Source organism: Narcine bancroftii, chromosome 4 (assembly GCF_036971445.1).
Source record: "Narcine bancroftii isolate sNarBan1 chromosome 4, sNarBan1.hap1, whole genome shotgun sequence".
NCBI classification, from domain to species: Eukaryota; Metazoa; Chordata; class Chondrichthyes; order Torpediniformes; family Narcinidae; genus Narcine; species Narcine bancroftii.
In genome coordinates this window covers 27,275,895-27,289,636 of record NC_091472.1, presented here as the reverse complement: position 1 = coordinate 27,289,636, position 13,742 = coordinate 27,275,895, and the positions used below count along the sequence as shown (strand labels likewise).

The following is a 13,742-nucleotide window of genomic DNA, read 5'->3' as shown; positions in this document are numbered from 1 at the left end:
GACAGTTAACCTTGTCTCCATCAAAAATCAAATGGTTGTGTACAAGAATGGAATGTTTTACATCACAAGGAGTCAAACTGCTTTAGTATGACGCACCTGAACTCTGGAAAACTGCAAGAAAAAAGGACTAAAAAAAAAGATTCTTCATAAAGAAGAAAGATTGCAGATGCTAGAAAATTCTGGAGGAACAAAATGCAGTGTCTAAAGAAAACAGCCTCTATCCTTAAAGACCCCACCACCTTGGCCATGCCCTCTTCACCCTGCTGCTTCGAGGAAAAAGGTACAGGAGCCTGAAGACACGAACTCAACGGCACAAGGACAGCTTCTTCCCCGCTGACATCAGATTCCTGAATGACCAACGAACCAAAGACACTGCCTGACTTTGACTTTTCACGCACTATTTTTATTTTCCTTTGTAAGGTGTTTTATGTGAATGTTTGCGCTGTGATACTGCCTCAAAACAACAAATTTTGTGACTTGTTCATGACAACAAATTCTGATTCTGTTAGTCTGGGTGGCACGGATGGCATTGTGGTTAGTGCAACACCTTTACGGCACCAGTGATCGGGACTGCAATTCGAATCCCATGCTGCCTGTAGGGCATTGGTATGTTCTCCTCATGTCTGCATGGGCTTTCCCTGGGAGCTCCGGTTTCCTCCCACTGTTCAAAATGTACCAGGGGTGTAGGTTGTTTGGGTGTAAATCGGGAGGCACAGACTCGTGAGCCAAAATGGCCTGTTACCATGCTGTATGTCTAAATATTTCTCAAAAAAACATCAGGCAGCATTCATGGAAGGCAATTGACAAATTTTCATCAGGAAAAGCAAAAAAGGAGCAGAAACCCTAATTAAAGGTTGAGAGAGGGACAGGAGCACATGAACATACATGGGTGGAATCCAAAACAGGTACCCTCAATTCAAGATGAAATCATCTCCCAACAGTTACAATAGCTCATTCAGTTTATAGCTAATGACATGGCTGTTTTTCAATGTTAATAGTTCTAATCAGCTGAGCCCTTTATTTGGTGACATTTCCCTGATGGTTTCCTCCGAGACACAAGTTTAAAAAAAAGGACAACTGCACTGTCTTATTGGAGCACTCACTCCAGGACAGAAGGATATATTATTATTTGACGTTCCTGTCTAGATTGAAAGCTGCACCAAGAGATAAATATAATTCAAATACAATGGCTAGACCATGTTTTTTTTTCAATTGTTCTCTTGAATATATTAATTCAAAGGTTCAAGGCCATTGGTCTAATTTTATATTAATTGGCCCGTCCATAAAAAAAATGAACAAGTGCAATAAAATGGGAATTAATTCATAACGGAAATGATCACAATCCAACATGCAAAGGAAAATGCATTTATTTATTCTTCAATTCTCCTCCACCAACCTTTCCCAGCAGAACACCCGATCGCGCAATGCTGGAATGTTTTAATCTTCCTCATCACCGTTTTTGAGAAGTGAATTTGATCTGAAGAACTGGAGTGCAAGGACTGAATTCAAAGGCATGATTGAACAGTACATTTAATGTTGCAGATTTTCCACCTGCACGGCATTAGGGATGACATGGAAGCATCGGGCTGGAAATGTGCACAGAGACACAACCCACTGGAATTCCCACCAATCTATCTCTATGGAATAAGAGGTCAGCATATAAAAAGTGCCTGCTAACACACAAATTAGTCAACAATGAAAGCATGACGATTCATAATGCACCCAATTAAGATGCTGGATGGAGCAGATGGAGCAATCTCTTGTCAGCAAAGGTTCCCTGCAAGGTTTAGTTTAAAGCAGCTGTACTGTTATTATCAGGTTTGTCAAGTTCCAGGGGTCACAGCAACATGCTTCACACAAGCACAATCAAGGTACAAGCAAATTGCACTTTATTCATATGGGGAGACCAATCCAAAAGTGCAAAATGGAAATTTTGGGTTTTTCAGCCTGCCAGGCTCTCCAAATAGTTTTTGGAAAGTATGATCATAGCACCACGCTACGATTTGCTGATCCCATTGGAACTTTTTGTGGCTATTCTTCAAGAACAACTCATGAAAGGAACCTCAGTTGTCTATTGTCAGTAACAAGGCTTCATTCATTTAGATCAGTGATTCTCAACCTTTTTTCTTTCTGCTCACATACCACTTAAAGTATTCCCTAGGCCATCAGTGCTCTGTGGTGAGTAAGGGATTGCTTAAGGTGGTAGGTGGGTGTAAGGTAAAACATCATGAGATGGGAATGTGTAGGGAGTTACCCTGTACAAGGCTGTAACAAGAAGGGGAGGTGTCCTTGTACTCCTGTTAGGTAAAACATCATGAGATGGGAATGTACGGGGCAGTAACAAGATGTGAATGCATCCTTGTACTTACAAGATAAGAGAGACATTGATGGATTGAGAGGCAGGAAGCTAGCAGGGAAAGGATAGCAACAGTTTTAGTCATTGGACAAGTAATGATATGATGATGTTCTAAGCACATATCCAAGGGTATAAAAAATCACCATTTTGCTGATAACGGCAGAATGCATTCTCCGACTAACATGTTTAGTCGCAAGTGTTACAATCCGGTAATAAAGAACAAAGAACCCTGATTTCGACTCAGCCTGGTGTTTGTCTCACTCATTCATGAACAAAGCAGACCTAACATGGGTGGAAAGAAAACATTTGAAAACCACTGTTTTAATCATCCCTAATTGACTCGTTATGTGCACGGTTTCATAACTCCAAAGAAAATGGGCCAATGACAGTTTTTCTCAAGCAAAATATTTCAGTAACAATTGGGTTTAGAGCAGTGATTCTCAACCTTCCCTTCCCACTCACCTACCACAAGCAATCCCTTACTAATCACAGAGCACTAATGGCCTAGGGATTACTTAAAGTGGTCTGTGATTAGAAAGAAAAAGGTTGAGGACCACTGATTTTGCAAATAGTTTTATTGATCTCTTGACTATATTTACTGAACCAGTGACTGCACATGAACATTAAGTCACTCGTGGTTGATGCTGGTTCACTCAGATACCTCATTGGGCAAGTATTTTGCGCTAATAATAGTCAGACATTTGGTGCATAACATAATGATCTCCTTCTTACTTTATCTGTGTGCAGTTCTGGTCACCTAATTATAGGAAGGATATAACAGAGTGGAGAGAGTGCAGAGAAGGTTTACCAGAATGTTACCTGGGTTTAAGCATCTAGAGTATAGGGAGAGATTGGACAGATTAGGTCTTTATTCTTTGGAGCGTAGAAGGTTGAGAGGGGATTTGATAGAAGTATTTAAGATTATGAAAGGGATAGACAGAGTGGATGTGGATAGACTATTTCCGTTAAGAGGAGGAAAGATTAAAACAAGAGGACATGAGTTAAGAATTAAGGGGCAGAGGTTTAGAGGTAACATGAGGGGAAACTTCTTTACTCAGAAAGTGGTAGCCGTGTGGAATGAGCTTCCGGGAGAAATAGTGGCGGCAGAGTCAATTGTATTATTTAAGAAAAGATTGGACAGGTATATGGATGAGAAGAAGATGGAGGGTTATGCGCATTGTGCAGGGAGGTGGGACTAGAGAGGGGTGTTTGGTTCGGTGTGGACTAGAAGGGCCTAATGGCCTGTTTCCATGCTGTAATTGTTATGTTATGTTATGTTATGTTATCCTTATGCAATCCTTATTGTTAGCAAAAGGCCTCTGCTCGGTAATAATGGAGAAGCCAACCAGGTTACCCCAAAGACAAGCTATTACCACTGAGTTTGACAAACTTTACATTTCGAGTGAAACTTGAAAGTCTGCAGATGCTGTGATTGTAAAAATACAGAACTGCTGGAGGAACTCAACAGGTCTCACACCATCCATTGGAAGAAATGATATATTTACCGGTGGCAGGCCTGAGCCCTTCTTCAACTTTACATTTCACACATTCCTATTGTTTCTAAGACCGGCTGTTCATAAAATCTCTTTGCCCTTTTGGAAGGTGGTCTACTCCCAAACCATAAAACCAAACAGAAAATGTAACACAACTGCAGAAATTTAAAAAATTGGGCAAAAAAACAATGGACTTGACGTGACTCCTTGAGAGAAAAATAACCTCATGAAAGTCCTCTCAAACAGAAAAGAACTCCGGAAGCTTTAAAAGATTGAGATACAAGTTGAAGCAATTAATCACTATGGCACAGAGATAGGTTTGATAGGACACTTAAAGATTGTTTCCAAGGGCCTGTTTCTGTGCTGTAGAGATGGTTCGAAAGAGATAATATGTGATTTTGAAATTTTATCTATGTTGAACCAATAGTTATTAAAAGCTTATAAGATAAGAATGTAGATGGGACAGATGGGAAATGTACAGTCAAGGTTTCAAGGAGCTGAATGTTAAAGGAGGTGAAAGGAGAAAGAGCATTAGAATGACATTCTTGACAGACAAGATAGCTGTGACTGCTTTTAGCTTTGGACTCGTTGCAGGGTACCTTTGATACATTCATGTGCGAAATAGGTGCCTCTTACCTGGAAAAGTAACTAATCTGCATCTCCATTAACTACCAAAAATTTCACAAGAGAACACTATGCATGTCAAAAGCCATACTACATATATGTTATCTTGAAAAGCCCAATCTTCTTCCTTAACAAAAGAAACAATAGATATTCTTTTTTTGTTCATCTGAGACAAATTGTTGAATCGATCCAATAAAGCAATTCAATTTCCAGAATAGAGAGAAAGCAACTGTGTTCATGAGATTGATATCAAAGTATGTTAATTGTATTCAGAGGGGTATCACTTACAAAACGGACTCAAAAACTTAGAAACCAGCTTCTAAGTTTATCCAATGAGTACATTGTCTGCAGCGGGCTATATGCAAACTGTGCAGAAACCATCCAAAAATGCAGATCCTGGAAATCTAAACTAAAAGCAGGAAATGCTGGAGATACTTAGATGAGTTTCTTGGGCGATCTCACTGTGGGGCTTACATGTTCTCCCCTGGGCAGGGAGGTTCTAGGACTTGAAACTTTAACTCTGCATCTCTCCCTGATATGCTGAGTATTTCCTGTTTTATCTTAAATATACAGTAAAATCCCTGGCATCTGGAATTCAAGTAACTGGCAGCCTCAAGCAGCCGGCAAAGAAATAATCAAGGAAAATATTTTTTTTAAATTAAAACAAATGAGAATAAAATAGGTAAAAATTACATAAATTTAAAATTATAAAAGTAAATGTTCTCTGAGGAGGCACGTATGCCTTCGATGAAGATGGGGGCAAACATTCAGCCAGCAGAGAGCCTTGGTTGTGCTTTGCTCATAGCAGCTGTTTGAATAAATTTGTGCGAAACAATAATGCCATCGCCCTGGATGAAATGCTGGTTAATACTGCTCACCATTGGGGTGACTCTAAAAGTGTATCTTTATCCCTGCTTAGTGAGAGTTGCCCCAGTCAGAGTCTTTATCTGTAAACTTGGGGGAGGGGGTTTAATTATCTATAATGTTATTGTTCTTGTTTCGGATGACTCCGTGGAGGGGGAGGAATCTGAAGATGCAGCGACAGTTAAATGTTTTCAAAGAATGCAACTGAAAATAAAGTAAAATACTTTAAGGTTTATATATACATGCATAATAAGTACAGTATAGTATTTTTGTCTTTTAAACTATTTATTCCTAATAAAGACATTAGTTAATGCATTGTAAGAGGAAGTCTCAAGCAACCGGAAAATACACTGATCCAGCACCTACCAATCCCCATAGGTGCCAGATACCAGGGGTTTTACTGTATAACCAAACTATGTTGGTTCTAATATTCAGTCTTTCCCATCTCATATATATGAAATTAACATACAGCCTCATCGATATTGGACTGTAAAGGCAAGCTCCAGAATGCCTCCAATGTGAACCAGACAACCTCTTGGAACCAGAGTTTAGATACCCCCATGTTATGTGATAAAGAAATCCGAGAAACTTAATACATGGTGCTCCATATCTGCAAATGTCCATTCAGGGAAATCAGTCAGGAAAACATTTGACAAAATATCAAACGTCCAAAAAAAAATTCAGATCCAGAGTGGTTGGAAATTTTAAAACACATTCCAGAAAATGTATTTTTTTCTGCATGGCTGAGGTATTTAGATTTCATTCAGGATTCTCATCTGCTGTCTGTCCAACAGTAACTGTCAACCCAGTCCAGATTACTGACCAATCAAAAAAAAAGGACGTTACATCCTCTGGAACTCTGAAGTAAGAGAAGGAAATGAAAGAAACACTCAACAGGTCAGGCAGCATCTGTGGTGAGAGAAACAGAGTTAAGTAGTTCCGTTAGTTTCTTGTTTTTATTTCATCCTAAGATGTTGTTGATGCTGTAGAGTCGGGACGACTTAATATTGGATTACAACTGTCAGTTATCATTTCATTGTCAAACACTGTGCTAACTAACCTTTCATAGGAACATAGGAACGTCGGAAGTAGGAACAGGAGTAGGCCAAAAATGGCCCATCGAGCCTGCTCCGCCATTCAATACGATCATGGCTGATCTAATTTATGACCTAACTCCACCTACCTGCCTTCTCCCCATATCCCTTAATTCTTCTATCATGTAAAAATGTATCTAACTGAATTTTAAATATGTTTAATGAGGCAGCCTCAACCACTTCCCTGGTTAGAGAATTCCAAACATTCACTACTCTCTGGGAAAAACTATTTTTCCTCATCTCTGTCCTAAATCTACTCCCCCAAATCTTGAGACTGTGTCCTCTCGTTTTAGTTTCCCCGGCCAGCTCAAAAAACCTTCCTACATCTATCCTATCCATACCCTTCATAATCCTATATGTTTCTATAAGATCTCCTCTCATTCTTCTGAACTCGAGCGAATACAATCCTAGATGATTTAATCTTTCATCATAAGTCAACCCCATCATCCCAGGGATCAACCTAGTAAACCTCCTCTTTTCTTTTCTTTCTTTGGCTTGGCTTCGCAGACGAAGATATCCTTCCTCAAATATGGAGACCAGAACTGGACACAGTACTCCAGGTGCGGTCTCACCAGTACCTTATACAGTTGCAACATTACCTCCCTACTCCTGAATTCAACTCCTCTAGCGATGAAGGCCAACATTCCATTTGCCTTCTTAATAACCTGCTGCACCTGCAACCTAACTTTTTGTGATTCATGCACAAGCACTCCCAAGTCCCTCTGCACAACAGCATGTTGTAGTTTTTCACCCTTTAAATAATATTCAGCTCTTTTATTTTTCTTGCCAAAGTGGATAACCTCACACTTACTAACATTGTACTCCATCTGCCAGACCTTTGCCCACTCATCCAGCTTAACTATATCCCTCTGCAGACTCTCCACATCCTCATTACAATTTGCTCTTCCATCAATTTAGTGTTATACGCAAACTTGGCTACACCACATTTTGTCCCCTCCTCCAAGTCATCAATGTAATGATGAACAGTTGTAGGCCTAGCACCGACCCCTGCGGCACCCCACTTATCACTCTCTGCCAACCTGAAAAACTCCCATTTATCCCGACTCTCTGCCTCCTGTCAGACAACCAATTTTCAATCCAGGCCAATATACTTCCCCGGACTCCATTTTCCTGTAACTTACTGAGAAGTCTCTTGTGCGGCACCTTATCAAACGCTTTCTGGAAATCCAAATATACAACATCAACCTGTTCCCCTCTATCCACCGCACCCATTATATCCTCAAAGAATCTTAACAAGTTTGTCAAACGAGATCTTCCCTTTCTAAAACCATGCTGCGTCTGCCTGATTGAACCCTTACGTTCCAAAAGTTTCACTATTTCATCTTTAATGACGGCTTCAAGCATTTTTCCAACCACAGACGTCAAGCTAATTGGCCGATAATTTCCAGTCTTCTGCCTACGTCCCTTCTTAAAAAGTGGCGTGACATTTGCTGTCTTCCAGTCTGCCAGGACCTGCCCAGAATCCAAGGAATTTTGGTATATGACCACCAATGCATCAACTATAACTTCTGCCATTTCCTTCAGAACCCTTGGATGGATATCATCAGGACCAGGTGATTTGTCTGGCTTTAGTCCCATTAGTTTCTCCATCACTACTTCCTTTGTAACAACTATTTTATCAAGGCCCTCCCCAACATTCGCATCCTTAACTCCGCACTTGGGCATGCTGGAGATGTCTTCCACCGTGAAGACTGACACAAAATATTTGTTTAATGCCTCAGCCATTTCTTCATTTTTTTGCTACCAGTTTTCCTTTCTCATCCTCCAAGGGTCCTATGTTAACTCTGGCCACCCTCTTCCGTTTTATATATTTATAAAATTTTTTGGTTTCTGTTTTTATATTTTGTGCCAATTTACTTTCATAATCCTTTTTCCCATTTCTTATTACTCGCTTTGTAACCCCTTGTTGTCTCTTAAAGTTATCCCAATCTTCCAGTTTCCCACTGCTCTTTGCAGCTTTGTACACCTGCACCTTCAATTTTATACTCTCCGTTATTTCCTTTGTTAACCACGGTTGATTTTTCCCTCCCTTGCTGCCCTTTTTCCTGACCGGAATATATTTTTGTTGAGCATTACAAAATATTTCTTTGAAAATCTTCCACTGTTCCTCAACTGTTTCATCAATTCGCCTGTGCTCCCAGTCCACTCTGCCCAATTCCTCCCTCATCCTATGGTAGTCCCCCCTGTTTAAGCATAATATATTAGTTTTAGATCTAACTATTTCCCCTTCCCTCTGAATGAGAAATTCAATCATACTATGATCGCTATTTCCCAGATGGTCTCTGACTATTACATCATTTACTCTACCTATCTCATTGCACAACACTAGATCCAGGAGAGCATTTTCTCTTGTGGGTTCCTTCACATGCTGCTCAAGAAAGCTATCGCGGATGCATTCTATGAAGTCCTCTTCCAGACTCCCACGACCAACTTGATTTTCCCAATCTATGTGGAAGTTAAAGTCCCCCATGACGACTGCCGTATCATTATTACATGCCTCACTTATCTCTCTATTTATTTCCTTGTGCCACTAAACTATTGTTATTTGTTGGGCGATAGATAACACCCACCAATAATTTTTTTCCCTTTTTTATTCTTTATCTCTACCCAAATGGACTCAACATTATGCTCTTTAGATCTTATATAATTCCTCACTACTGCCTGGAGCTCATCTTTGATTAAGAGTGCAACTCCACCTCCCTTACCATCCTGTCTATCTCTTTGCACCACCTGATACCCTTGAAAGTTTCATTCCCATTTAGGGTCACCTTGTAGCCATGTTTCCGTGAAGGCTACCAAATCATAGGCATGGGTACCGATTTACACCTCAAGTTCACTAACCTTATTTCTAATACTGCGGGCATTCAGAAAAAGTGCCTTTATGCTCTTTGTCCTTTTAATATCTAGTGACTTCTGTAACCTTTTCTTTTGATTTTTCTTTGTAATTTTCTTAACACTATCATTGACCCGAAAACTCACTGCACCATCTGATTTTTTACTTTCTCCTCCCAACATTACTTTTCCTGGCCATTACTTTATCTTCCCTACCCTTTTTCCTATCACTCTGGTTCCCATACCCCTCCCAAATTAGTTTAAACCTTGCCCCACTGCTGTACCAAACATACTTGCCAAAATGTTGACACCTTTTGGATTTAGGTGCAACCAGTCCCTCTTGTAAAGATCATGCCTTCCCCAATTCGCACATTCTGGCTCAGATTAAATTAATCTCAATATATGCGAGAATTAACTGCATCCACAGACTCCTGTCTCCTTGGCCCTGACACACTGAATGTTTACTGAAAAATCATGGCTTAATTGTCTTAATGTTCAAACAGTGACTAAGGCAATACGCAGATAATCATTATGTTAGTCTGAAACAAGGGCATGATTCTTTGAGGAATTGAGATTACAGCAATTAATTCTCACTTGGACATGCAGACTTTTTTTTTGCAGCTTGGAAGCTTTGGGAAATTTAATAAAATCCTCATCTGGGATGCGATTTCTCACAAAATATGAATTTATACACATATTCCTCACTCTCTGGTCAATTTTCAGGATGAACGATTGTTAATACCTTCCTGAAATATGTTTGATGTTGGCACACCAGCCTGGCCACTCACTTCAGGCCTGTCACTGAACCACCTTCAGATTTCACAGAACCCATAAGTTAGCCCCTTGAGCCGTGCTTGAAAATGTGCATCCCGCTGGTCAAGAGGAAATGAAGCTGCCTTGCACACTGAGCATGGAGCTTGAAGCAGGGAGGGGATGGAAAACTCCTGGCACAACCAAAAGAGGCTTATGGTGGGAAGTCCATTGATTGGGCGGTGATGGCAAAGATCACGTTCCACCTATTTGTCTGTGAGCATAAGACATAGGGGCAGGGGTAGGCAGCACGGTGGGCATCACAGTGAACACTGCTGCCTTGCAGTCCTACAGGACAGTGTTCCATCACAACCTCAGGTGCTGTCTTCATGTTCTCTCTCTGATCACATAGGTGCCCTGGTTTCTTCCTGAAGTCCAAAAAATATACAGATTCATGAATTAATTGGCTGCTGCTGCTGGAGGCTGGCAATGGAACTGGGTCGGGGATGGAATTGTTGGGAATGTGCGAGGGAAAAATAGTTTGATGATCAGAATCTTCTGCACTGCATGACTCTACAGCAGTCTGTAACATGGTCCTTCAGACCAATGGTGTCATTCAGTATCAAAGCTGATCCAATGCTTGGCCTATAGACCATTTTCCCTGTCCATTCTCCATCACCCTCAATTTTTAGAACTTAGGGTACCCAATCTCAGTTTTGAAGACACTTAATGAGCAGAGAATTCCAAAGAGTGACAATTTCTTCAAAGAAGAAATTCCTTTGCTGTCCTGTCTTAAACCCCCTAACCATATCACAATGCCCTCCAGTTCTTGATTACCTCCACCAGAGAAAATAGCATTTTTCATGTCAAATCCTCTCAGGTTCAATTAAAATCACTTCACATTCTTCTCAATGTCAGACAGTATGGGTCTGATTTATTTAAGTTTCCTTCATTAACCTCTTCATTCCTGGATTCAATTTGATGAACCCTCCGTAAATTTCCTCTAAGACATTTGCATCCTTCTATAAATAAGGAGACAAAGGTATATGGCAGCACTCAGATGTGTTCTGAGCCCTGTACAGTTGAAGCTAAACTCTACTACCATCGTATTCCATTCTCCATCTAATTTGCCTTCCAAACCCATAATTTACTGTAATCTCAACCAGATTGCAGCCTCAGATTTAAAATAGGGGCTGGACATTTAAAGATTAAAATTTTTAATTGAAATAACAGGCCATTTCGGCCCACAAGTCTATGTCACCCAACTACACCCAATCAACCCTGGAACGTTTCAAACGGTGGGAGGATACCAGAGCCCATCGGGGAAAACCAACGCAGACATGGGGAGAACGTACAAACTCCTTACAGACAGCACAGGATTCTAACCCAGGTCCTGGTCGCTGGTGATGTAAAGGCATTGAGCTAACCGCTATGCCAACCGTGTTGCCCCGCTATGTAATTTAGAAGAGAAGAAATTGAAATTCTCTACTCAAAGAAGCTGTGGAGGCCCAATCAGCAAGCATATTTAAGACTGATAGACATTTTTATATGAAGGGAATTCAGGGATATGGGATTAGTTCAGGAAAGTGAGATAAAAGATCAGTTTAATCTTATTGGTTGGTGAAGCAGACGCAAGAAGCCTAATGAACTGAATATTATTTATAGGCATGTGTGAAAGTTCAGCAGGCAGGTTGGGATTCATAGGGATGAATATGTTCCTTTCACCCTTCTGTTAGCTACTGACAGCTTGTGTTTCAGCCAAGAAAGAAGCAGCTGGCAAATGAAAGCTGTTCCCGATACCTTGTGGCAATTTATCAAGGCCAGGTTATCAAGAGTAAACCATAATCCAAACCTCTAAACAGAATTTAGCCCAGAACATAAAATAAACAAAGTGGCGAATCAAATGTTGTATTTTTTTGGAAATGCCCAGTATATTGTTTTGGGTATATACAACATATTCAAAATTCATTTTGAATATAAAGCAGATATTTAAATGGTGAAATAGTCTGCTTATTTCTTTTCAAATAATGGCGAGATGCAGAACATTTGTACACACCAGAAGAAGCTTCTAATCTCTCCAGTCTGCTGATCAACCAGTCCAATGAACCAGAAAATTGGGCACAGTTTTTACGATTTCCTCTGATTAGGGCAGCTGAAAACAAACAAGAAACATTAAGTTGCAACATTATTCACCTTTACTTTTCAAATAGTGAATTCTGCTTTAACTAATTATTTTATGCATCTTTTTCATTTGTGCATCACTTGAGCTCCCCTTTGGTGATCAGCCTCCAACATCTGAGACTCAACAGCCCACTGTGTAATTGGATCCTGGATTTCCTCACCTCCAGACCACAATCAGTGAGGAGTGGTCAGAACATCTCCACAGGGCTGCGATCTTAGCCCCCTGCTCTACTCACTTTACACTTACGACTGTGTGGCTCGGTATGACAATAGCACCGTCTACAAATTTGCCGATAATACCACAGTAGTGGGTTGTATAAAGGAAGGGGATGGCTCAGCATAAAGGATGGAGATTGAAAATTTGGCTGAATGGTGCACCAACAACAACCTTGCACTCAATGTCATCAAAATTAAGGAGCTGATTGTTGAAGGAAAAGCCAGCGTTATACAATTCTGTGCTCATTGGGGGATCAGGGGTGGAGAGGATGAGCAAATTTAAGTTCTTGAGAGTCACTGTCTTGGAGGATCTTTCCTGGACCCAACACACCAATGGTATCATGAAAAAAAGCACCTCTACTTTCTCAGCAGTTTGCGGAGGATTGGAATGACATTGGAAACACTGGAAAATTTCTACAGATGTGTGGTGGAAAGTGTGCTGAGCAGCTGCTTCACGGTCTGGTTTGGGGACGCCAATACTGCCGAATGTAAAGCCCTGCAAAACGTACTGGACTCAACCCAGGACATCACAGGCAAAACCATCCCCACCATCAGCAAGAAAATATACAGGGATTGCAGCAGTGATCATCAAGATTCCACACCACCCAGCACATGCTCTGTTCTTGCTGCTACCATCAGGAAAGAGGAAAAGCAGCATCAAAACTCGCACCACCAGGTTCAGGAACCACTGCTACCCCTCCACCATCAGACACTCAATGACAAACTCAATCAGAGACTCATTTAAGGTCTCTTTCTTTTGCAGTTTATTGGGTTTTTTTTCTTCTTTGTATTGCACAGTCAGTTGTTTACATTTCTTTGTTTGCATGTATACGTTGTGTACAGTTGTTTTTTGCACTACTAATAAGTGGTACTTCTGCCTCGCCCAGAGGAAAAAAGAATCTCAGGATTTTATGTGATGTCATGTATGTACTCTGACAAGAAATCTGAGATCTGAAATCTGAATGAGACTGAATTTCAGGCAGATATTTGATTTGGACTGGTCCAGCAGAACAGAATTCCACATGAGAGAGCATCAGCTTCCGACCTTTCCCAGAGAATAATGGGGAATGTGATTCAGGTTCTGTCCAATACCATAGCTACTTGTATCTTGGTATCTGGAAAGGAAGATCAAGAAGACAAGCCTACTCTAAGTTTCCTTCAACAATTCCAAGAAGCAGGATTTTGCCGTCTCCAATGTAATATTTCTTGATAATATAACAGAACTGAAAGGCCTCATTCAGTTGAAGATTTAAAGCAATGTTGGGTGCATCTGCTCCACTCCACTCTGCAGAAGTAAAGTCCAGCTCAGAG

The 13,742-nt window shown here is 40.6% G+C and overlaps 1 protein-coding gene across 1 annotated transcript in view; it reads right to left on the bottom strand.

Moving 5' to 3' along the window:
* The window catches only part of ryr2a (ryanodine receptor 2a (cardiac)), a 612,110-nt gene that overhangs the window by 485,040 nt on the left and 113,328 nt on the right, over window positions 1-13,742 (bottom strand). The window contains exon 16 of the mRNA XM_069936123.1: window positions 12,091-12,186. Within this exon, the coding sequence (XP_069792224.1) occupies window positions 12,091-12,186 (96 nt within the window). The remainder of the gene's footprint in view (window positions 1-12,090; window positions 12,187-13,742) is intronic.